General features: G+C 40.4%; 2 protein-coding genes across 6 annotated transcripts; one reads left to right on the plus strand and one right to left on the minus strand.

Moving 5' to 3' along the window:
• LOC128734690 (nuclear nucleic acid-binding protein C1D-like) lies at positions 1-1134 on the minus strand. Of its 5 annotated transcripts, none has more exons than XM_053829002.1 (3): positions 849-1134; positions 463-768; positions 1-402 (listed from the first exon to the last, which is right to left on the minus strand). In XM_053829002.1, exons 1-3 carry the CDS (start codon positions 948-950, stop codon positions 199-201), a joined length of 612 nt encoding a protein of 203 aa, XP_053684977.1. In that variant the 5' UTR covers positions 951-1134; the 3' UTR covers positions 1-198. The 5 variants fall into 5 exon arrangements, with proteins under 5 accessions (XP_053684977.1, XP_053684984.1, XP_053685001.1 ...); XM_053829009.1 differs by having other exon boundaries at positions 463-756; positions 849-1133; XM_053829026.1 differs by having other exon boundaries at positions 463-740; positions 849-926.
• On the plus strand, positions 1004-24084 carry LOC128734684 (nucleic acid dioxygenase ALKBH1). The gene is given in 4 exon segments (XM_053828989.1): positions 1004-1231; positions 22982-23541; positions 23644-23704; positions 23706-24084. Coding segments are annotated over 4 exon segments (1062 nt in total). The 5' UTR covers positions 1004-1120; the 3' UTR covers positions 24036-24084.
• Positions 24085-25856: the final 1772 nt, after the last annotated feature.

Below are 25856 nucleotides of genomic sequence, written 5' to 3' on the forward strand. Positions count from 1 at the left end.
ACTTACAATTAATTTTGTGTTTTACTTGGGTTGCTCTTTGTTGAGGAATATTTTGAATTACAGGCAATTAAAGCGACTGGAAAATAGGTACATAATAAGCAACTTAACTTACACAACTACGGTGCGCCGGATCCGTTATCCATGGGCGATAAAAAATCTTTGTGCTCCGAAACGGAACAATGTCAGTCGTTGCGTTGATCACTCATCAAATCTAATTTTTTTATTTGGCGGTGGATCAGATGCTTCCGGTTTATCCCTATTTTTATGGTCGTACAGTCCAGCCCGAACAAACCGCTTTGCGGCTCCCTGATCCAGCACTGGTCGGTTGTATTTGTGATCGTAAACTTGCTTCTCCCGTATCATGGCAGCTTTGATTCTGGCTAGTTCATCTTTGATTCCATGCTGGGTGGAGAAAAAGTTATATTGTTTGTCGGATGTTTATATCCCATATCAGTTGCTTACCTTGTTTGGATCCAGACCGATTATCTTATGATACATCCAGTAGAGCGAGTTGATACTGTACGACAAATGCAAATCATATTTTACCTTCTCTTCCAGAGTGAAACTTTCATAATTTTTATAGTCCTCACGAGCGACGACTAGATTTTTACGGATCCTTTCGATGCATTCCGACAGGTTCTCGTTTTTCTGTATAAAAGCAGTGTCGTTCTTTAGTTCGCCGTAATCAAATTCCTCCAACTCGATAGTGTCTACGTCCATCTCACTCTGGGTGCAGTGCCCTGAAACGGTGATTTGCTGTTGAAAGCTCTTTGAAAAATAATCTTATCAATCTTAAAACAAGAAAAACTTTACTACCTTCCGGCAGATGTAAAGGACACTACTTGTACCTGAGCAAGCACCAGCAGTCTAGCACAGACTCGACCACTCGACGTCGATATTGGTATCGATTTGACGTTTCTAAACACGTTGCTTCTTCTTTTACTACACATCTAATAAGAATCTTCTGTCATTATTATCTTGTTTCTTGTTAGACGTAGTCACAGTCGTCGCTTTGTTTTTTCCTGCGAAGGTAAAAAACTTATTATTCTAGTTGGTGTTATATTCGATTGAACATAAAAATGAGTTTGTGTGTGCCGTGTTCCTATTAAATCAATTTAAAATGTTCCAAGAAGCATTTAAGTACTATAAAGCTAAAAATCCGCCTCCAGAACTAAACAACGTAATAGATTTGAGCAGAGAAGATGCACTTGGACTAGATTCCCGGTTGAAGGTAAACAAAAAGGTGCTATTGAAAATTTACGAAATTCGATGAGTTTGCTTGAAAAGCTAAGAGCAACGTTACCGGTACATAGGTTAAATTTAAAAAAACTCGATTTAAAGCTGGAATCACACGGACCATCAGCGAACATCATCGGCAACGTATCGTAACCACCTCATCGACAGGCAACCATGTTTTCGCTGCCAACATCTCGTGTGTGCGAAAATGATATAGCATGTCAGCACTGCGTTTCACTACACTGCCAGCAGTCTGATTTGGGCCCGCTGTCAAATTTTGAGCCCACGACATGTCGCTGACGTTTACTGCAGCTCGTTATAGAGATGTCGATGGGGTGATCGTAACGGAACATCAGTGATGGTCGCTTGCATTTTCATTGTGCGCATTCACGCGCGTCCGGAACGTCACGCGTCCGGAACGTGCATGCGACCATCACTGACGGTCCGTTACGATACGTTGCCGATGATGTTCGCTGACGGTCCGTGTGATTCCAGCTTAATTCACCAGCTGTCTTACCGGTCTTACCTAGAGTGACTGATGTATACAGAGTGGCGACATGTCATCCCAAATGTACACTCTTAAATGATTCTACCTGTAAATAGGTCGGATTTAGTTAAAGCTAGGTTGAAACTACTCAAAATGCCCTTAAAGTTTTTCCCAGGGGGCTGATATGACGTCACATTTTCGTTGCTCACATGAAAAAGGCGGCAAACGCAAAGCGATTTCGCAAAACGAATTTAACTAACCATTTTCACAGTTTCATGTATTTCGCATCAATTGCCTGCCTGGTATTGGCTATGTGATGCTAAAACCTTGGCTAAAATCAAACTAAAACCACAGACAAACAGACATAACACTCGATTTCCATTCATCGTACCGATTAAACCGTCGTTTCAAATTTGGGCTTAGTTGGGAATGTCTCCGTTTTGGTCAAAGTGGCGCTTTTTGACGAAAGAAGGGGAATTCCCCATAAAAATACTTGCTACTTCGAGGGATACCCATATTGCTATTTGATATTTGGGAATGTCGATCATAGATGGTGCTAGTGTTCAGGCTAAATTTGAGGTACGATAATTTTTGTCGATTTTCCTTCCAAGAGTTATGTCTGTTTGTCTGTGCTAAAACTAACAAAATTTAACAATTTACACATCCGACTCGGCTGTCAGCTTGAGTCCATCTATGAAGCTGTCAGCTTGGGCCCGCTCTATGTTGGCTAAGTTTTTTTGGTTCAGGTTGGTATTGGAAGCGTCATTCCCGTGGTTTTTCCAAGGTTTTTCTTTCTCTTTCCTGTATACGCGTTAGATAGGTTGTCTGCTCGATTGGAATGACACTGACAGATAATTATCATTCCAATTTTGGCATTGTCGCCCCTCTGTATATAGTCACTCTAGTCTTACCTGATCCCCTGACCCAATGAGGTTTAAAAAGGTGTGGCAGATGAAGACATTTCTGGCTTTAGTGTTCAGAAGGTCGCATAATGCATGCAAAAGGGTTGATTATGCGACCTTTTGAAAACTAAAGCCAGATTTGATGGTATCCCGCATTTTGCACCTTACTGGACACCGCAGTCTAAAAGTGCGACTGGCACAAAAAGTGCGACAATGGGAATGCTGTGAGTGAGAAAGAGAAAGAGTGACAACTGCTATGTTGCTGTTTTGTTTCGTCCTACGGGGTGAAGTAGCTGTCAAATTCATACATATTCGATGTCCCACGCATAGGTACCAAAATGTTAATTTTGACAGGAACCAAAAAATTTGCTGGAAATTCCCCTTTACCGAGGACCATTTGAAAGTTGCTCTCTTCACTCCTACACACAGAAAAATTTCATGGTAAATTCTACCATTTTAGGGGTAAGCTTGACCAGAAAAGTATGGTGGTTTTCAACCGACTGGGAAAACTGGTCTAGACAACATTTTCATGGTTATTTCGACTATAAGCTTGAACAATGGACGCATAGTACGGTTGACCACGCATAGTAGGCATAACTATAATCTGTATACCATAAAATTGTCATCATTACAATGCTTTAGTTATCTTAACCACTTTTTGTATAGTTTTACTGACAAGAAAATAGTCATCTTGGACAAAAAAATAAACGGAACTAGCTGGTTGCAGTGACAATTTTATGGTAAAAATGACCATGTATGGTTGGGACAACTATAATTTAAAACTATACAATTGTCATCATGACAATGGTTTTGTTATCATGACCAGGTTTTGTATGATATTGCTGACAAGAAAATAGTCATCTTAAACACGCAATGAACGGGACGAGTTGGTTGTCGTGACAATTTCGTGGTAAAAATGACGTTATTAACTATTGTTGAAATAACCATGAACGTAGTCATCTCAACTATAAATTTTATAGTTTTTATGATCATTCACGTTATACTTACTCCGAATGAATCAAACGAATCTTTTGCAATAAATGAATGTGGTGCACCTGCAGGTATACTTGCAGAGAAACTTTCAAGTATACTTGCAGATGCACCACATTCAATTATTGCAAAAGATTCATATGATTCTTTCGAAGTAAGCATAATGTGAACGGTAATATATAAATAAATTAGACGGATTTCTCATTATTTCACAATCCAAATAACAAACAATCGGTTTTGTCTATACATATATATCGTAGATTACTATAATTTTAACAGGAATTTTACGTACGTTTTTGGTGTGGCTCTGCAGTGTAGGTTTGCTGACTGTGGTTACCTGCATTCCGAGTATAGATTCATCCGCGGCTAAAACCACAATTTGCGATGTTCAGCCTGCAGCAGAGCCGGTCAGATCTGGCATATTTAGCTGGAATATACTGAAGTGAAACCCCTGGCTACCTATTAGTTTGAACTGCCTGAACATTAATCGAATGTGGCATAGACTTCACGTTATCCTACTTGGGATGAGAAGCGGTTTTAGACGTGTGCTAAACTAACACATACCAATATTTACCTCAAAGTTGTCGAGCCCGTGTAGCTACTACTCTAAAAATCCTTATCATGATGGCACATCCAATGACGATCATCGGTTATTGGGACTTCGAATAAATTGGAAACATCTCCCGGGGGCATTATGCAACAGAATCCTGGACGGATGGGAAAATCGATAATCCTGGAAATAGTTTTCTGGACATATGCCGTATTCTTGACTGCAGACAACACGTCTAACTTAAGCCTATCCATGATGCCAATTAACTACAGGATAAGATTCTCCACCGTGCACCATGCATTGAAAATATTGTTATTTCAACTGTTATAAACGGCAAGCAAAGGTGATCTCCGTCAAGTGATTTAACAATTGGTTTCTGATCAATTTCATCAGAACAGGTTGGTACAACCGACATAATTAGCATTTTATATATGTTCGGTTCTAAGGGAAAGTCTGTCATACGGCAATCTAATCATGCCGGCTGTCTTTCGTTGTCTAATGCAGATAAAGAGTGCAATAGGTCTGAAGCAGGCAACAGTAATTCAACTAGCGGAGCATCCATAAAATCAAACTGCAGGAAATCGTTAATTCCCAGCTGAAATATCATTGTGGTCAAATCGGTACGCTAAATTTTTGGAACCAGCATCGGAAGCGTTTTACGTTCCATTCTAGTTTTTGAGATGAAGACTTTTTGCTCAACAAATCCTGGATTAACCACATAATAAATACCATCGACTGTGAGCGATGTTTTCGTTATGCCCGTTCGTAGTGTGTCAGCAACTTGAATAACAGACGATTGAAATGAACAAAATTGAATAAACATTGAAATACGACAAAAATTAAATACTCACTTCGTTCGTTCGTTGGATATGCCGTAGTTTCGGGGTAGTTTAAAGGCCGGCCGAAATCTTCCGATCAAGTAGGACGTCATAACTGCTGGTAGAAGTAGATTTTACGATTGAAATATTTCAAAGTCTCGGAGTTGCTAATTGTGACTCTGATCGGTTTTAGAAGTCTATTGTGCTCCAGTGTCTGCTGACGGAAATAGTTTGACGATGGTCTAGCTCAGTGGTGGCCACGGTACAAGCATATTGCGGGCTAAATCAGATCTCCCCAATAGATCCGCGGCCCTAAATGACTTCTGACATTAATAAATTCAACCTATAGTGTCCGTCCGCCATCTATCAAACCAGTTCGCGGGCCGCAAAGGCCAAATTCAAGAGCCGCAGTTTGGCCATCACTGGTCTAGCTGGTGTTACATAGGATATCATTTTGAATTATTCGACTGAAGGTACCGAAAGTGTAATCCTCAATTCCCGACACGAATCAGCCATCGTTGGCAGTTCCAGAACCTGCTTTTTGTTTGTACGTGTGGCAGGATGTTCGAACTGGTTTGTCTGATCATCTGGATGCTACGCTTGTTCCGCACCTGCCACTCTACCGGTCAGGAAAAATATGTACTAACTTTTGATTCCTGTCGGTCTACTATATTGCCGCTTTCTTCTGTCGAAACGTATTTACTTCTGTTTTTTTTGCTGAAATATCCAGTAAAACACTGTACCTGGAAAACAACATATTAGCCTCAACCGTTTGAAACAGTCCTAATCGAGTTCATTGCTGGTCCTAAAAAGAGTTATTATGGTGTATTTGAAGATAATAAAAGATGATTTTTCTATTTCTTTACCTAAAGCACAAATGGTGCTTCCTGTAGTCCGTACGGTATGGAGTTATGATGACGGCGATTAAAACTTTGGATTGATTCTTTTTTTTTCACTGGTCTAATAAAATAAAAAGTTTCACTGGCCTGTGGATTCCGATATAAAACATCTGTTGGTGAGCAAACCGTGATCATTGTATTGTATTTACGACGAATCAAGAAGATCTATGACGTGGATCTTGGACCCGGCAACAATACCGTTCGCACAATAGAGGCTAAATGTTGTGATTGCTGGATGGTGTTGGCTCATTCCTAGTTTTTGTAAAGAGCTGCAATCCGGTTATGTTCGATATTTCGGAAGCAAGTAACAGATGCAAATTTTCTTAAAAATCTGTTGCGGAAAATATAAAGAAAAAGAAAATATTGTACCCAACAAATATTTTTGTTATATAACAACTTATCAGGCGTTTGCTACTCGGTATTAGCTATACAATGGTTTTAATAAGGTATACTATTAAACAAAAATGTTTGTTGAGTATACAGAAAAATGAATTTTGTCTGTTCTGCATGTGCCTTATAGACTAGGAAACTACTAAACCGATCGGAGTGAAAATTTGTATGCGGTTTTTAGGGCCAGGGAAGGTTCTTATTGTACTAGCTAGTGCTGCTAATGAAAATACGTCTGTGCCGCCCAGTTGTAAAGTTTGTACTTCCCAGTATGTATATTAAATAGCATATCCAAGAATCTATGTTTACTAGATCAACGGATAATAGAGTTTATAAATATTTTACTATACTACACAGGGTGGCTCCCATACAAATAAAACCCAAATTTTACATATCTCGAGAACCAATCAAGCAAATTGAACCAAATTTTGGATGAGGTGGGGTTTTCCCTTCTCTGGAAGGGGTTGTACTCACACAAATAAAGCGGATATTTTTGCAAAACTCAAAAACTGATTGAACTCGAGAAAAATTCTTCCATAAACATTAGTCAATATCAAGATCACTAAAAACTGCTTATATACACTAGATGATTCAGGGCGAGACGGCCGCAGGTCGCGAGTACTGCCGGCGGAAGCGCTGACCACTACGAGGGGGGGCAGTCCCCAGAGAAAACACCTCTGTCTAGGTTTATTTGTTTTCCTAGGTCTACTGCCCTCTATTACTTTCCTTCAGTTGGGTCCGAACGAGCGACGGCGGGTAAGTGAGGATCGCACCCGCGAAATAGTACTTTTCGCTAAAAGGGTTTTCGCGAAATGGTATTCCGCTAACACTATATTCCGCATTATGGTCAACTGAGAATTGGTTTTCCGCGAAAATTCGGCGAAATGTTATATAATCACGGTGAATATTTAAATACTATTAGCTTTATTTTATCTGCCGTAATAATAATGGTGGGAGCAGCCACGTAGCCAGGGGGGCCTGGCGGCCTTGGCCCATCCCCCGAAATATTTTGGCTCACATTTTCATCGCGGCACTGCAAGAGATCTGTCGCAAAGGCGAGAAGGTGTGGAGGATCCGTGGCGGTAAAGCCAAATTTTTCCAGAGCGGTGGAGCGATCGACGAGCTGGGAACGGGCTTCGTAGTATTGGGAAAAATGCAGGATCACGTAATGGACTGGAAAGCGATCAACGAGAGGATGTGTGTGTTGAGGATAAAAGGCCGTTTCTTCAACTACACCATCATAAACGAGCATTGTCCATACGAAGGTAGACCCGACGACGATAAGGAAGCGTTCTATGTGCAGCTGCAGGCAACGTACGACAGCTGCACACGACAGGACATCAAGATCGTCATCGGCGATATGAACGCCCAGGTCGGCAGGGAAGCAATGTATAGACCGGTGATCGGGTCCCATAGCCTGCACACCGATACGAACGACAACGGCCAGCGATGCATGATCACCAGCGATGGTGATCAGAAGCACTTTCTTTTCCCACAAAGATATCCAAAAAGCCACCTGGAGATCACCTGACCAATGAACTTCGAACCAAATCGACCATATTCACATCGAGGGCCGGTTTTTCTCGAATATCACCAACGTACACTCCCTACGGGGTACGGATACCGACTCGGACAATTACCTAATAGCAGTACACGTGCGCTTAAAGCTAGATGCTTCGACCCTCGAAAACGGGTGGAGTATGATACGCTCGGCCGTCAACGGGGTCGCAACCTCGGCGCTAGGAGTGGAAACCTCGAGCGGAACCAAAAAAGTGGTCTCTAGGAAACTCCGGTAATATACGTGGGAAAGGCGAGACCACACGAAGCCAGCTCCCCCTCGATCCAAAGTGTGTTCGGTTACTGGTAGTAAGAAAACTACGGCCTCCATGAGGCCAAACCTCCGGTAATTCCGTCTCTCCTAAATGCCAGTGAGCGTTAAAATCACAAAAATACAGTGCAGATAAACCTTCCACTTGCGAAAGCTGTTTCGGGCGTAATTTTCAGGAGGTTTATCGAACACGGTGTGGACCTGGCCCTGGGGTGACATTGCGATTCTCGTTTCGAGTGATTTTGGTTCGTTTCGACCACGTTAAATGAATGGGCGAAACGAACTAAAATCACTCGAAACGAAAATCGCAATACCACCCCTGATTCAAGAGCCCTGGGTCTACAAAGGAAGAATACAAGGTATTCAAACAAGAACATGTAAGTTCTTCTATGATGACAAATATGATCCTCCGAGAGCTGCTGTCTTGGCCAACGCAAACATTAATTGTTTGCCCATTACAGAGTTCATCAAACGAGACATAGTGGCGATCAGAGTTGAGGTATCAATCGCCAAGGGAAATCCGATATTATCGTAGCATCGCCCCATTTTCCTGGAGACGTTCCTAAGGTTGCAACTCAAGAGGTTGCGGCGTTCGTCAAATTCTGCATAGAAGTCAACAAAGACTGTATTATCGGCTGCGATGCCAACGCTATCGCATTTTGTGGGGAAGCACCGACCAGGGGTGTGAAATTGTCAAAATTTTGCGGACTAAACATCCATGAATGGCGACAATTTGGAACCAGCCAGCGTATCGAAAATAACAGCTAATAATAGTTAAATTATAACTAAAAGGCTACGTTTAACTGCTTTCTAATTAATTTCAGTTGTTTTAAAACGAATCAACCTTTAAGTAGGTCCCAGCACCAAAGGTATTAAAACCAATGAGTGGGACATGGACAATGTATGTGATTTGACAGCCACACCACCTCGCTGGCACCGACATCAACAATCGAGATGAGTGCCTTTTAGAATTTCTCTCGTTAAACAATATCGACATTGCTAATAAAAACAATGAACCTACATTCATGAATGCTATGAGGCAGGAAGTCTTGGACCTGATCTTGTGAGAAGCTAAGAGGCAAAAGGTTTCGAATTTGTGGGTTTTGCTGATGAGTTGGTCATCATGGTTCTTTGAAAATTCGACGACGTGATATCGGATAGAATGCAGAGGGCCTTGGTGTAGTAAAGAAGGCCTGGGCATCAATCCCTCTATAACAACAATTGTTTGTGTTGTTTGTGTTGGAAGAAGAAACTGAAATTACAATCTCTACACCTTAAGGAAGAAATTAAATGTAGAGTCTCGTCTCAGGAGTAATCCTATACACTAAACTATCTTGGCACGCACACTTAGATTTAATAATTAGCAAGGCAGACTGCCTTATGGGTATGTTCTAGACTGGTAGGAAAAAAATGGGTCCTCAAACCAAAAATGGTGATGTGGGTCTATACCGCCGTTGTGAGACCTAAGATAGCTTATGCCTCGTAGGTATGGTGGCCAAAAACTAATAAAAGCCACAGCTATTGAAAATTTGAACAAACTTCAACGATTATCATGCATGGCCGTAACTGGAGCAATGAAAAGCACACTTTCAAAGGTTCTAGAAGCTATCCTCCACTTACTACCCCCGAACCAACATGTTCAGTTAGAGGCTAAGAAAAGTGTCCTAACACTTAAACGATTGAAGACAATACTCGACGGAGATAAAACCGGTCACTTGAGTATCCTGAATCTTCTACCTGTTTGTCGGTCCAGCTGCGGAAATGAATAGTGATTGGATGGAAGCTAGAACCAACTATGACATCCCATACACATTAAACGAACCCTCACGTTCGGTATGAGTTGGGGAGGGACCTAGCCTCCACAGTGGTTCAATCAAGTTCTATACCGACAGGTCAAAAATGGAAGTCAAAATGGGTGCTGGAGTGTACGGTCCCAGAACAAGAATATCTGTAGCTATGGGAGACTGGCCCACAGTCGTCCAGGCAGCGATAACCAGCTATAATAGAATATAGGGTCAGGTGGAGCAAGACGGGTCACCTAAGGAAAGTACCCGATGCGTTTTTCTACGAATTCAATTTTAAGCAGCTTATCATTTATTTAGATAAATCACTAATAATATAAATCCGAAAATAACCAAAATAAATAAAACGAAACAAAATAAAAGTTATATCAGACAAAAAGTGAAATGTCGGAAAACTACCCTTTTGCCGCATTAACTGTTTTGTGGATAAAATATATGCCGGGCCAGCTAAAAACTTATTTAATAACAACAATAAATAAACTCAAAAATATAGATATATGGACAAACATAGAGTGCCACACAAGTCTTTTTCAGTCTAACCCATCTTGCCCCTATTGAGCTGGTAGAACAAAATACATGTTTATTTAAAACTTTGTAGTATATAACAAACTAGCTGACCCGACAAACTTCCCCCATTGCTTAGCCTGATAAAATAAAGCGGATAGCATTTAGATATTCGCCATCATTGCAAACCATTTAGCCGAATACCATTTTGCGGAACACCAATTCTCGGTTGACTATAACGCGGAATATAGAGTTTCGCAAAATACTATTTCGCGAAAAACCTTACGCGGGATGTACCATTTCACGGAAAATCTTTTCGTAGAAAGTACCATTTCGCAGGGGTGACCCAACTGAAGGAAAGTAATAGAGGTCAGTAGATCTAGGAAAATAAATAAACCTAGATAGAGGTAATCTCTACGGGGGGCTGCCCCTCACAGTGGCCGGCGCTTCCGACTGCAGGTCGCCGGCAACACTCGCGGCGTGTGGCCGTCGCACGCTGAATTATCTAATGTTACTATTGATAGTTTTTGGTGGTTAATCAATAACAAGATTAATGTTTTATGAAAGAATCTAAAATTGCTCGAATTCGATTAGTTTTAGAGTTACGCAAAAATTTCTGTTTTATTTGCATGAGAGTCCTTATCCCCCTACCACAGGGGTGAGGGGTCTCAAACCATCATTAAAAGAATGCTGGCTCCAAAACCACCCCACATGCCAAATTTGGTTCCATTTGCTTGATTACTTCTCGAGTTATAAGGAAATTTGTATTTCATTTGCATGGGAGCCCCCCCCCCCTCCTAAAAACCGAGAGGGGTCCAATTTCATCATAGAAAAAATTCATGCCTCCAAAAACACCCACATGCCAAATATGGTTCCATTTGATTAACTAGTTCTCGAGTTATAAGGAAATTTGTATTTCATTTGTATAGGAGCCCCCTCTCCTGAAGCGGGGAAAGGTTTCAGTTCATCATAGAAAACATTCTTGTCTCCAAAAACACCCATATGTCATATTTTGTTCCACTTGCTTGATTAGTTCACGAGTTACGAGGAAATTTGTGTTTCATTGGTATGGGAGCGGCACTAAAAGCCTTTAAAGTTTTTAAGTGCTCCTCAAAAATTGTCTGGGATTGCAATTGCTTCTTACGGCAACTAAGCCAAGTGAACTCGGTAAAATTGTACTAGGTTCCTGGTCATTGCGCTATAGAGTGGAATGAACTTGCAGACGAACCAGCCAGATGTGGATCTAACCCTCCATTCACGGTTCCAAATCCATTTCGCTGCATCCCTGACTGTGTGCTGAAAAGTGAGCTGACACAACGGGAGAGCGGAACAGGCATGGCCAATTGGGTATTTTAATTTTCCCAAAAAAGTGGATTTTTCTATCTCATTTGATAGCCCGTCGTTTCCTGAATCTAGCAGTTCTTTTTATATTTCAATTAAGTCAATATTCGATTAAAAAATTAATAAAAATCAAAACTAGAATGATTTGCTGTTTGACAGATATCAACCAAGCCGATTGATTGACTTGATGTCAGAAGTTCTCTCCCTCTCTTCTATCTCTCTGATAGAGCTCTTCATTTTAACCGAGCTTTTAAAGCTCTCATATGAAACCTGTATCGTTCGATGACCATAGTGTATCTATTCACTGCGTTGTCTAAGACGAGCTAAAAAGAAAAGTGGTTTACTTGTAAGCTATCGTCTTATTCCAAAATTTTTTTCAAATATAAAAAAAATGTTTTTTCATTACTTCCATTAGTCAAATTCGGAAAAGTCTTCATGTAGCGATTGAATGGCATCATATCTTGTCAGAATATGCGGAAATGTATATACCACTAAAATACCCAATTGGATGGCCGTACAATCCCTCAAACAATCAAAAAAATTATAACGCCGTGTATTAGGGTTACTCAAAAGTTGACATCAAGAAATCTCAGCACGCTTACCGGTCTTGTGACAGGACATTGTGCGAGTAAATACCATCTTCGGAATCTCGGTGTCGTACAAGATAACATTTGTCGCTTGTGTAATGCCGAGCGTGATACCTCGGAACACTTGCTCTGCAATTGTGGAGCACTAATAGGACGTAGAGTGCAGTATCCCAAAAATGGTCTACCAGAGCCAAGGGAGATCTGCTTTGCGTCGCCGATCAAGGTAACAACGTTCAAAAACCAAGTCATCCCTGATTGGTACCTATCTCGCTCCAGCTACGAGCCTATTACTTACTTAACAAGTGATAGGTAAGCTTGAAGCGTACAGTAAAAGAAATAAACGGGGCATAGCACAATAGTTCAAAATAATGGACGCAGTGGTAAGAGTACTCAACAGAAGAGGGAGTTTCATAACGCAATTCTTGACAGTTATTCAAGATCAGTGTTATCGCTCAGAAGTACGAAAAATCGAGCAGATATAGTATAATGGGGACATGGCAATCGTTCGCATTATTCCAATTTTTCTCGGTGACGGTAATTGCGGCTTTTAAAAGTAGAGAGTGTTGGTTATTGGGTTATTAGGTTAGGTTACATGCTATACATGAAACTAAAACTGGCGGTTGCTGAAGGACTCAACAAACCACCTACTCATGGAAGAGAAATTAATGTATCTAAAGTAATTGCTCAGATTGAGTAATTTTTATAAAAGAGAATTTGAAATCAAAGCATATTAATAGCTAATACAATAAAAACATTAAATGCATACCTGTCTGCAAGATTCTTGTGTTTCGCAACTTTTGATGCAATTTGCAATCTATGTTCAGTAATGATTCTCTGCTCAATCACTTGCGATAGTGCTTTTCCACTCGCGCCTCCACATATTGCGATCTCTCTAAGGCCTAACTCAAGAGCATGTTTGTCGCTTAAGGATTACTTGATCTGTATAAAACATTTCAATTAAATTATGACTATTAAATTTTCAACCGTTACTCACCAGGTCATTGACTAAAGCCCCAAACACAATGCATACGGATTTTACTACGTTGCGGCAATTTGGCAGTTTTTCCATGGGTTTTCTGTCAAATTTCCGCAACGTAGTAAAATCCGTATGCATTGTGTCTGGGCCTTAATTCACAAGGGTATATTTTACGCTCAAGGATTGCAATTGGCAATCGTAAAGCCATAGCTTAGCCAGTACATTTCCTAAAAAAGTTATTTATCACAATTTGCTCCTAGTAGTTTGCGTCTCATGTGTAGTAATCCAAATATACCTGACGAATATTAAAGAAAAGATAATACCAATAATTCATACAATCAAAAAATATCGAATACTACCTATAGATGATGGTCTGCATGCAGATAGGATATATAAATTGCCTTTATTACAGTTCCAAATATACGTTTCCAACAGTCTATCGCGCAGCTCCCTCGCCGCAGTCAAGTTAAATGGAAATATTTGGACATCATTTCGCGTTTTATCCAAAAACACCTCACGGACACGTCTAAACCACCGATTGAACTGTTTAGAGCGGAAGTCCAGCACCATCCGCAATTAAAAAAATAAAACAGACAAGCTATAAATAACACCGATTACACCATAATAGTTTAGCAGTTTGTTTTTGTTAGTACACTACACAGTAAAATAATTCAACCTGTTTTCACGTACACAGAAAATAATTTAATACAATTTGTCACTTAAAGATTAGATTTTTTTTATTATTTGTTTTGCACTAACAAACTGTTCATAATATCAAAAAATTTTTAATAAAAACAAAAAAACTCACAACTAAGCACATCACTCGTGACTCAAATTTTTCGTAATGGCGGTGCGGTTTCAAATGACAGAAAGAAAAAGGGCAAAATAAACATAAAATTGTCATCAAGAAACGCGTTTCCATAGTCGGTTGAAAAGCACTAAACTTATACTGTTACGATAACCCATAAAAATGTTAAAACTACCATGATATTCTTACAGTTAGTAAGTTACCAATTTTATGGTCCTGTTGACAATTCAATATTGTTATATCAAGCTGCAAAAATATTGTCATTAGAAGTATGAGAGAAAAGTCAATTTAACCACGGAAATAGTCAGCGATTTGCTTGTTGTCATAGTAGTTTTAACCACGAAACTTCTCAAGTTGACAATAATCATGGTAAGCGCTACAATATTGCAATGTAGTTAAGATGACCATGCATACATGTTTCGCATTACCATGGTTTTTTTCTCAGTGTACATGAGAAAGAGATAGCAACACACCATGCCCTTGGTTTCGTCATATACATTGGCATTAGAGAAAATAATCTGGATCAGGTACAGCTGCAAAACACAATATTAGTAGCGAAAAATCAGAAAACGACGTCAAACTACAAAAGCAAACCGTGTCGAACAATGGGGTTTGTTTTTGGAGTTTGACGTCACGCTTCATCGTGATTGGTCGGTTTACGATTCCACCCACACCATGATGAAATTTCTTCATTGCAATTCGCGATGACGGCATTGAAAAAGATTTCGTAGGCTGCTCGCACTTACAGAAAATCTCATGCCGAACTGTCAACGTGTGCGTGATGACAAAAGCAAAAATACTTTCCTTTCTTTTTTTCTCACGCAAAACCCTGAACAATATCAGCAACGCCGTCATAGCGAATAACCAGAGCTGCCATAAATACAGATATTTGTGCATGCATAAATTTGGGACCCTACCGTTTCCTCCGTAGTATTTAATTTTCTCGATCTAATCTTTTAAATAACATAAATAGTTTATGGACTACTTTAAAATTCAGGAACATTAGTAGAGCCAGAAATCACATCAACTGAAATAATTGATGGGTCCCAAATTTATGCATGCACAAATATCTGTATTTGTGGCAGCTCTGCGGATAACATCACTTAACCAACATTGCCATACCTGTATATAACACATTGCCCCTGACCTACTGCTAATTTACGTGTTATTGCAATAAAAAGGTAATCTGCCGTTTTATTCGTTTATAACCGTGTTTATAACGCATATGCAGCTAATATCGATAACAAACGATTTTTTGTAAGTTGTACCACAGAGAACAGACATCCAAGCAAAAGGTCCCCACTTGGATAAAACTTATGTCAAATTAGTTGGGAAACTATAGTGATGATGTCGCTGAAGGCGCATAAAATTCTACACTAAACTCACAACAGCTAGCTTCTGGCGCTAGCATAACGCTTATAGTCCATATAAACTAGCGCCAGAGGAGCCAAAGGTTGTCAGTGTGCAAATCAAAAGAATCATTTAGTTGGGAAACTATAGTGGTGGTGACGCTAGCATATTAGGTGATTTTAATTTGAAATTTTATCCAACAATTCCCAAAAAATTTGTTCGTGAATGGATGTCTGTTCTCTGTGGTTGTACCACAGAGAACAAACATCCAAGCGAAAGGTCCCCACAGGAACAAATTTTTCGGGAATTCTTGGATAAAATTTCAAATTAAAATCACCTAATATGCTAGCGACACCACCACTATAGTTTCCCAACTAAATGATACTTTTGATTTGCACGCTGACAACCTTTGGCTCCTCTGGCGCTAGTCTATATGGACTATATGCGTTATGCTAGCGCCAGAAGCTAGCTGTTGTGAGTTTAGTGTAGAATTTCATGCGCCTTTAGCGACACCATCACTATAGTTTCCCAACTAATTTGACATCAGTTTTATCCAAGTGGGGACCTTTCGCTTGGATGTCTGTTCTCTGTGGTTTATCCTTCATTATCCAAACTATCAATAACAACCCAAGGAACAATTTTTGCTTATTAAACGTTTCATCGACAGCTTTTATTCAGCACATGCTGTATAGCTGCTTTTAAAGTATATCTAAACACCTCTGTTCAATGCTTATACAGTTGGTTTTGGAGAATTTAAACAGCACAGTGCTGAATATGGGCGTGGAAGATGCGTTTGTATGACTGTTATGCAACGTATAGTAAAACGTTTATTCAGTACGCATAGAGATGTTTATTAAACTGCTTTATGATACTGAAGTTACGTTTATTCCACAGCAGTTCAACATTTAGACAAGCAAAAAGAATAAAATATGCAGGAAGTATTTTTATTTTATTTTGTGGGTTTCGTTATTTTTATGTTCACTTTTGTATTCGTATTTTTATAATTTAATGAGAGACTTAGTAGGAAATCATTGGTTGACTCAAAATTTATCAAGCCTGCCATTATACTTTTTTTATTCATCCGGATTCGAACTTACATACTGACGGTCGGAAGCCATCGACGAACACATCTGAGATAATCTTACATATGACAGGCGCCGAGTTTTTAGCCGATGTGGATTTACCTGTTTAAATTTGTCAAGCGTGGAACAAAAATGGGCTAAAATACATTTAAGCGCTGAAGAGTAGTTTCTTAAATCATGTTTGGCATCTGCTGTACAAGATTGCTTTAGAAGTATTTATTCTGCACATGTTAAACATTTAATAAACTATTTGTGCTAAATTATTTCGCTTGTACCACCAGCAATGACAGCAACATAACACACTCACACTCACAACGCAAAGGTTTTTTTTCTCTTGAATATTGTCGACGGCGAGCGGTGCTACTGAGTGAAATTAACTGGAAACTGGAAATCCAGAACTTTCGTCTAGCTGCGAACATTGTGTGCAATTGTTCAGTTAGTTAGCACTTTAGCAGTGATGTGATTAGTTAGCAGCAGCAGTGATTAGTTAACAGCTCAGCTGGTTCGTGCTAGTACAGCAGAGGAATAGTACTTTTGTCACCCCATCATTAGTTTACGCAGATAGTACTGCTTCCTGAGCTTATCACTACTTTAAGTCGCTCGCTGTCTGTGCAGGTATATTTGTCAACGGGTCGGATTTAGTTTTTTTCATCCAAAAAACAAAAAGCAGCAGTGGATGGCACGAGAAGAAGTGAGGTTTACGCGCACCGGCAGCGGGAGCTGGTCACGCGATTACGGCGCTACCAGCAGTGGTGGTATTGCCATTATGCCACCCGACCATAACAATTCTGGCGGCTTCAGCCCGACGCAATTCATCTCGCTGAGAAAATCTATTGTGAGTAACTCGCAAAGCGTCAAGTAGAGCTGGTTGCCTTGGACGAGGGATAACGACACGCCGAGGGAGAAGATACATATCGTCCAGACAACAACAAATAAAAGGATTGCCACGACCAGCAAAGATTTGTCTCAGATAAAAGTGGTTATGGAAATTTTTTCTATTCTTAATCTGTAAAAAAAAAAGAAATAAAGTGTACCTAATATAAATTTATTTATATAAATTATAAAGTGTAAAGTATAAAGTGTCATTCAAGTTATTGTGTTATTGGCTGCCATCAAGCACTTTTTATTCCACACCTGCTCTTGGTGGTGCTACTGATACGTTTGTACGACGATTAATCGACACATATTTCACAATTTCTCTTAGCAATCAGCTGATGCGTTTGGGCAACTTTCATTCCACCCTTATTCCATCACTATTCCACACTTGCTCTCAGCAATGCTGCTGATTCGTTTGCGCCACGTTTATTCCATCCTTATTCCACTACTATTCCACACGTGCTTTCTGTAATACTGCTGATACGCTTGCGCAATGCTGGGGTGACATTGCGCATCTCGTTTCGAGCGATTTTGGCTCGTTTCGACCACGTTAAACAAATGGGCGTCTCGAACGAAAATCACTCGAAACGAGATGCGCAATGTCACCCCTGATTCCCCTCTTATTCCACTTTTACTCCACAATTGCTCTTAGCTGATACGGTAGCTTTTAAGCGACCGGTATTCCACACCTGCTCTTAGCTGTGCTGCTGATACGTTTGCACAATGCCTATTCGACTCTCATTCCACACTTACATAACAACATGTAGATGTTGATTAGAAGCTAGGAAAAATGTGGGATATGACGTTTAAACAACACGTATTTCAGCAAATTCGCTTATTCAGCACCGGATGCTACCACACAACTCTTATTCGACACCTGCTCTTTTAAGTGCTGCCGTTTTGCTCCTTGGGAAATCAATAACGTTCGTATTTGAATTTTTTTTAGTGCTTTTGTATGATTAACACGAAGTCACAATCAAGGTTGCGACAGAAATACAATGAGCCTGTGTTGCCAGTTATGTCGATAAAACATTACGAACTGTGTTGCCAATTAAACCATTTTTTTTACCTTTGGAACGTTTTAAACAGTACCTCTGAACTGCCCTCGGAATCCATCGATCAAGTAAAAGCACAATATCCAAAATTTGTTTCGTCTTTCTTTCAGTAACGCTAGGAAACGGTTTTCGCGTAAAGTTCCTTTCTGGGCTACTAATTTTTTCGGCAGCAATCCGTTTATTGAATCCGTGCCGTATTCAGGAGCCGTCTCCACGTTTCTCGATTTTGGGATGCCGCTCTGCAGTCGTCCCTAACACCTGCTGCTCTAGTATCCACGTCTCAGCGCTCATCCAACAGGTACGGGGCCTGCCTCGTAGTCGCCGGCCTCTGTCGAGTTCTCTGCTGTATATTATGATTCGGCATCCTTGTTTCGTGGCCAGCCCATTATACACTGTCGTGTTTTAGTCACTTCTCAACATCCGCATATTTGCATACTTTGTATATTTTATGATTCATGCGCTTGCGTCACACTTCTTCGTCTAATATGCCGCAAAGAAATGATCGTCAGGACCTTACGCTTAAGAACGCCAAGCTCGCCGATCGCTTCCTTTCAACGTCTACGCTTCGTGGCCGTAGGGTACCACCGGGAGAATTAGCACCTTATAGAGGCTGAGTTTTGTACGGAGTTATAGGATACGGGACCTCAACTGGCTACGTAATCCGTAGAAAGCCCTGTTGACAGCCGCTATCTGCCTTTTTACTTCATGGCTCACATTTTTGTCACATGTCACTAACGTACCAAGGTAAACAAATTCATCGACCACTTCAAAGTATCTCCATCTATCACCACCGCAGCTCCAACACCCGAAGGGCTAGCACGCTTTCTACCACCCACCATATACTTTGTTTAAAAAGAATTTATGGTAAGCCCTATTCTCGCAGTTTTCTCCTTAAGATGTGTGTACGCTTCTTCCACAGCTTTATGGGTAACACTGATGAAATTGATATCGCCTGCAAACCATAGGAGCACAGACAAACAGACATAACGCTTGGAAGAAAAATCAACTAAAATTATCGTACCTCACATTTAGCCTGAACACTAGCATCATCTATGATCGACACTCCCAAATATGTTGATTTCAGATAATCGCCGCCACCACAATGTTTGTTCGTTTTTCGGCGAAATAAGTATGAAGATTTTAATTACCAGTTAGTCCGGACGTTTCGAGCTACTACTGGTCTTCGCTCATCATCATCAAAAGATAAACCACAGACAAACAGACATAACTCTTGGAAGAAAAATCGACAAAAATTATCGAACCTCAAATTTAGCCTGAACACTAGCACCATCTATGATCGACATTCCCAAATATCAAATAGCAATATGGGTATCCCTCGAAGTAGCAAGTATTTTTTATGGGGAATTCCCCTTCTTTCGTCAAAAAGCGCCACTTTGACCAAAACGGAGACATTCCCAACTAAGCCCAAATTTGAAATGACGGTTTAATCGGTACGATGAATGGAAAACGAGTGTTATGTCTGTGGATAAACGAAGTAGAACCTAATGGACGAAAAAGTTGTCCGCAGATGATGAGCGAAGACCAGTAGTAGCTCGAAACGTCCGGACTAACTGGTAATTAAAATCTTCATACTTATTTCGCCGAAAAACGTCGATTAAATCGAACAAATATTCCCAAATATCAAATAGCAACATGGGAATCCCACGAAGTAGCAAGTACTTTTTATGGGGAATTTCCCTTCTTTCGCCAAAAAGCACCACTTTGACCAAAACGGAGACATTCCCAACTAAGCCCAAATTTGAAATGACGGTTTAATCGGTACGAAGAATGGAAATCGAGTGTTATGTCTGTTTGTCTGTGATAGGAGCATGAGTCCATCACGTTGCTTCAATCCATTTGACGTCACAAACAACCCCGATGTCACACTCGCCATCCTGACGCTTGATTTTAAACCATCAAGCACGAATCAGTCTTGTTGGAAAACCATGTTCAAGCATAATCTCACAGAGAACAGACATCCATTCAGGAACAAATTTTTCGGGTATTCTTGGATAAAACTTCAAATTAAAATCATCTAATAAGCTAGCGTCACCACCACTATCCCACTTCCCAACTAAATGATTCTTTTGATTTGCACACTGACAACCTTTGGCTCCTCTGGCGCTAGTCTATAGGCGAATTCGAGCAAAACTAAGAGCAACCGTTCGCTACCTGGGCGTGATTATTGGAACTACAAAAAAGTGCAATTCCCAAAATGCTTGCTGGCATCTATATGGAGCTCAACTTTAAAGTAATATTTTACTGAATTAACAACAGTGGGAATGATGAAAATGGATAATAAAGGTAAGAAAATGCATTTCCTTTCATTTGATATATATTGTTTCTGATTCGGGAGATTATTAGAGCTTCGCAAGTGTATTTATGTTTACGAACTGATAGGTTATATGTTTGGCTCTTGGCGCAAGTGATGCTAATCACGAAAATAAATCCGTTAGCATTTGAAAACACATTGGAATGCACTGAAGACTGAAAATAGTTGGTGATTCTCTATCCAGGATATGTAAACTTTACAGCTGACTCTATGTACTTTTGCTTCATGCGGTACAAAATCAAACATTAACATTTTTCTGCCATAAAGTTAATTAATTCGAATATTTTCACTTACTTTAACGTATAGATAAACAAATTTCTTCCAATATTACGCTATCTAAAATCCTGACAATTGAAAGGGTTAATCAAAAATTGCATTTTATTTCAGCTTTTTTAAAAAATGTATGGAGTTTGACAGCGATTTTACTTTTCATCACTTTTTTTATGCAGCGCCTCCAAGCGGGTGATAGCTTGTCAAAAACGCCTATATGGACTATAAGGGTTATGCTATAGCGTCAGAAGCTAGCTGTTGTGAGTTTAGTGTAGTATTTTATGCGCCTTTAGCGACATCATCACTATAATTTCCCAACCAATTTGACATCAGTTTTATCCAAGTGGGGACCTTTCGCTTGGATGTCTGTTCTCTGTGATAATCTCTCACAGCTCATTTTGTTCGTACTGAATCGTATGCCGCCTTAAAATCTATAAACAGACGGTGAGTCGGCAAGTTGAACTCCCGGAATTTATCGAGAATTTGTCGCAAGGTGAACATTTGGTCCTTCGTGGAGTCACAGAGAACAGACATTTTCTGGTTCCAACAGAGGTAAAACTAGGCTGACCAGACGTCCCGGAAATGGATGGCTTGTCCTGGATTATTAAGCGTCCCGGAAAATGTCCCGCATTGATTAATTTTTTAATCGAAACAGTTTCCAAGAATGCAACATTAAGAAACATTGCATGAACAAACCTACTGCTGACACCGGTCGTTAGCCAGTGCACACCCTTTCCAATCACGGCCACGGCCAGCCGGCACTTCGAACTCCTCATCTGTCCAATGTCTGGTGACTGTTCTGTTCATCTTCAGCTTTCGCTTCTTTAACTCCCAGTATTTGAATACTGGAAGAACCCGGGGATAATTTGGTGCACTCAGCTCTTTTGAGATGAACAGAAGTCCATGGTCCATTGTAGCATGCAAGCTAAAACTGCGGTAGGCTGTCATGGGACTTAATGAATGGCAAAATCCGCCTGGTGAGGCACTTAACTCTGTGTATCTCCGAATTCTTGTCCGTCACAAAATACTGGTTTTCACACGAATGCCAGTGAAACAGACCCCTTGCCAAGTCATGACCTTTTATCATGAACCCATCCCCAAAACCAATCTCGAATCTACCACAAACCCTACCGCGAACCTGAGCATGAACACATGCATCGCGTTTCGTCACCACCCGGCCGCATCCCACGAGACCGGATTCTAGCCTTTGTTTATTGTTTGAGGCTTCTGTTGGGCTCCCCACTTCCTCGGTAACACTTGTAGCCATTCCGAGACGGATTCGCCGTACAGCGGTCAGTATTCAGTTTTTGTCGCCAAAGCACAATCCGTGATGCTGAGATCAGCCTTGACTTTCCAAATGACCCTCAACCGCAGTTGACGATCAAGAGTGCAACTCCAATGTCTGACCTGCGCCTTGTGGACAGCCCTGAGAGTTTCCTTGCAATCCTCAATTACTTACACCACAGCTCTTTTAGAACAATCCGTCAGTGCCGCCAGCTCCCGAGCCGACGCTGATGGATTCTGCAGGTGATCGCCCACAGTTACCACCATTTTTCCTCCTGCATGATGAATATCTCGAAACCACGTTACCTTTAGAGACTGAGAACAAAAATATACCGAGCCGAACTGTAACGCTACCAAAAGTTAGCATCCACGGCCGCTGGGAACGCCGCTATCGCCAAAATGAAGTACCTCATTTCTAAATGATCCCATCTTTACTACCCAACTGATTTAGCAAATAAGCCATTCAATATGTCCCGCATTCATCCGGAAAAAATCTGGTCACTTTAGGTAAAACGAATGTTAATAAAATACTTTTTGAAGTTTAAATTAAATTTTTTTTTTGTAGAAATTAGTATAATTTGTAATATTGAGCTTGACTTTCTTTCATACTCTCCCAGGACATTTCGAAGACGATCGTTCCAAACATCCGTTTTCCGGGCGTGATAGATACCAAACTCTGGCGTGCGTTCGAGTTAGTGAATCGACCTGGATTGGTCATCATCCAAAATCCTTTTACTGAGCATGGCCAGCGGTATTGGATAGCTCGAAGTGTTTGCGATTATCCGAAGTACCCAAATCGTACTAACCTGCCGGCTTATGTGATAGCCAGGTATTCATCTCACAGCAGTGAATCAGAAAATGAACAGCAAAGTTTCGACTGGTGGAAGACGGGACAAGCTATCGAGGAGCCACAAGAACGTATCAAATTTTTGAAAACTTTAAGGTGGACCACTCTGGGCTATCACTATGATTGGACGAACAAAGTATATGACGAAGCAGCCAAGGCACCTTTCCCGACTGATCTCGCTTGTCTGTGTCGTCATTTTGCCAAATCTCTTGGCTTTGACCAATTTCAACCGGAGGCCGCTATCGTAAATTACTACCCAGTGGGAAGTACATTAGCTGGACACACGGATCATTCAGAGAAAAACCTGGATGCGCCGCTGTTTTCATTTAGGTGTGTAAGAAAATAACTTTTTTTTTGGATAAATCTATTCTTTAATTTTAGTTTTAAATTCCTGATCTTTGTGCGTTGATTTGTTTTTTTTTCATCCAACAGTTTTGGTCAACCAGCCGTCTTTTTAATTGGCGGTCTTACCAAGGACGAACAACCGGATGCTCTGTTGCTGTCTGTTGCTGCGAAGCGGTGACGTAATCGTCATGACACAGGCTAGTCGACTGTGCTATCATGCGGTTCCTCGAGTTTTTACAGATTGCACCGCACAGCAACTGTGGAACGAGAAGCAGCAGCTTGCGAACAACCAGTCATTAGAGGAACCGGAAGCACAAACTATCCTGTGCAGTGGTACTATTTCGGCTGTTGCCGCCACCGCTTGCCACCAAACGACAGGCAAAAACCTTCACTGGAGTGCCTTCGTTGATTACATTAGTAATAGTCGAATCAACATCAATATTAGACAAGTTTTAAATGAAGGGGAAAATCAGCTGTAAATGAGAGCGGAGCTTCCGGTATTGTGCCGAATTAAAATTTTAAATTTCGTCCTGGAAGAAAGTTCGTTTAGCTGTGGATCCGAAAGTTCCCATTTTATGTTTTGATCCAAACTACTGTGCAAACAGCACAACCAACCAAGCCAGTTGTTTGGTTATGCTCGGTTGAATAAGTAAAACTTTTATCCGCTCGTGAAGAGCAAACTCGGCTGGACTATTCATGCGGTAAGTTGGGTGAATATTTGCCGTTGCCTTTGAGATTAATTTCGGTGCGGGCAGAATCAGCACCAGTATGATTAATAGAGATAACGTTTTCGTTTTATGTTTACCATTTTATATTTAACATCGCAATTTGGAAGCGTTACGTTTGTTGACGTTTTGTGTGTACTCAAATCGTTTTTAACCTTTACCTGTTTCAAAGCTATATGGATGGTTTGTATCTTTTGGTTACCTTCCAGCTTTGAATTTCATTTGTTCTCATTCCTCCTAACTCGAAAACTAATCAAGCAAATGGTACCAAATTTGGCATGTAAATGTTTTTAGAGGCAAGATTTTTTCTATAGTGAATTAGGACCCCTCTCCACTTTAGAAGGGGAGGCTCTCATACAAATGAAATACAAATTTCCTCATAACTCTAGAACTAATCAAGCAAATGGAACCAAATTTGGCATGTGGGGGCTTTTGGCGGCAGGAATTTTTTTATGATGGTTTGAGACCCCTCAAAACCTTCAAGGGGGATAAGGACTCTCATACAAATAAAGCAAAAATTTTTGCTTAACTCAAAAACTAATCGAGCTCGAGAAATTTTAGACTCTTCCATAAAATATTAGTCAATAACAAGACCACAGAGAACAGACATCCAAGCAAAAGGTCCCCACTTGGATAAAACTTATGTCAAATTAGTTGGGAAACTATAGTGATGATGTCGCTGAAGGCGCATAAAATTCTACACTAAACTCACAACAGCTAGCTTCTGGCGCTAGCATAACGCTTATAGTCCATATAAACTAGCGCCAGAGGAGCCAAAGGTTGTCAGTGTGCAAATCAAAAGAATCATTTAGTTGGGAAACTATAGTGGTGGTGACGCTAGCATATTAGGTGATTTTAATTTGAAATTTTATCCAACAATTCCCAAAAAATTTGTTCGTGAATGGATGTCTGTTCTCTGTGACAAGACCTCCAAAAACTATCAATAGTAACACTAGATGATGCGCGAAATGGTATTCCGCGAAACTCTATTTTCCGCGTTATGGTCAACCGAGAAGTGGTGTTCCGCAAAATAGTATTCGGTGAAATCTTGGGTGAAATGTTACATAATCATTGCGAATATTTTGATGCTTTCCGCTTTATTTTTTCACGCTAAGCAATGGGGGGAGTTTTTTTCTACACTGAAGTCGCATTTTACGCGGTTTTTTTACGCGACTATTTTTACGCGGTTTTCGGAATTTACGCGGTTTCTCTTTACGCGGTTTTCGGAATTTACGCAGTTTTTTTTACTCGGTTTTCGGAATTTACGCGGATGTGCTCAAAACGTGTATTTTTTCGCGTGGTGTTGAAATCCACAGTTTTTTTTTACGCGAAATTTTGTTTTTTACGCGGTTCGGAATTTACGCGGTTTTCGGAATTTACGTGTTTTTTTTACGCGGTTTTCGGAATTTACGCGGTTTTTTTTACGCGGTTTTGATTAACGCGTAACGTATCGTGCGCGTAAAAAGCGACTTGAGTGTACTTTACTGTGAGGAAAATTTGTATATCAAACCACCTCAGAAACTCGAGATTGTGACAAAGGTCATCAGAGATTCACGATTTATGTACAACACAGTT

Source organism: Sabethes cyaneus, chromosome 1 (genome assembly GCF_943734655.1).
Source record: "Sabethes cyaneus chromosome 1, idSabCyanKW18_F2, whole genome shotgun sequence".
Lineage (NCBI taxonomy): Eukaryota > Metazoa > Arthropoda > Insecta > Diptera > Culicidae > Sabethes > Sabethes cyaneus.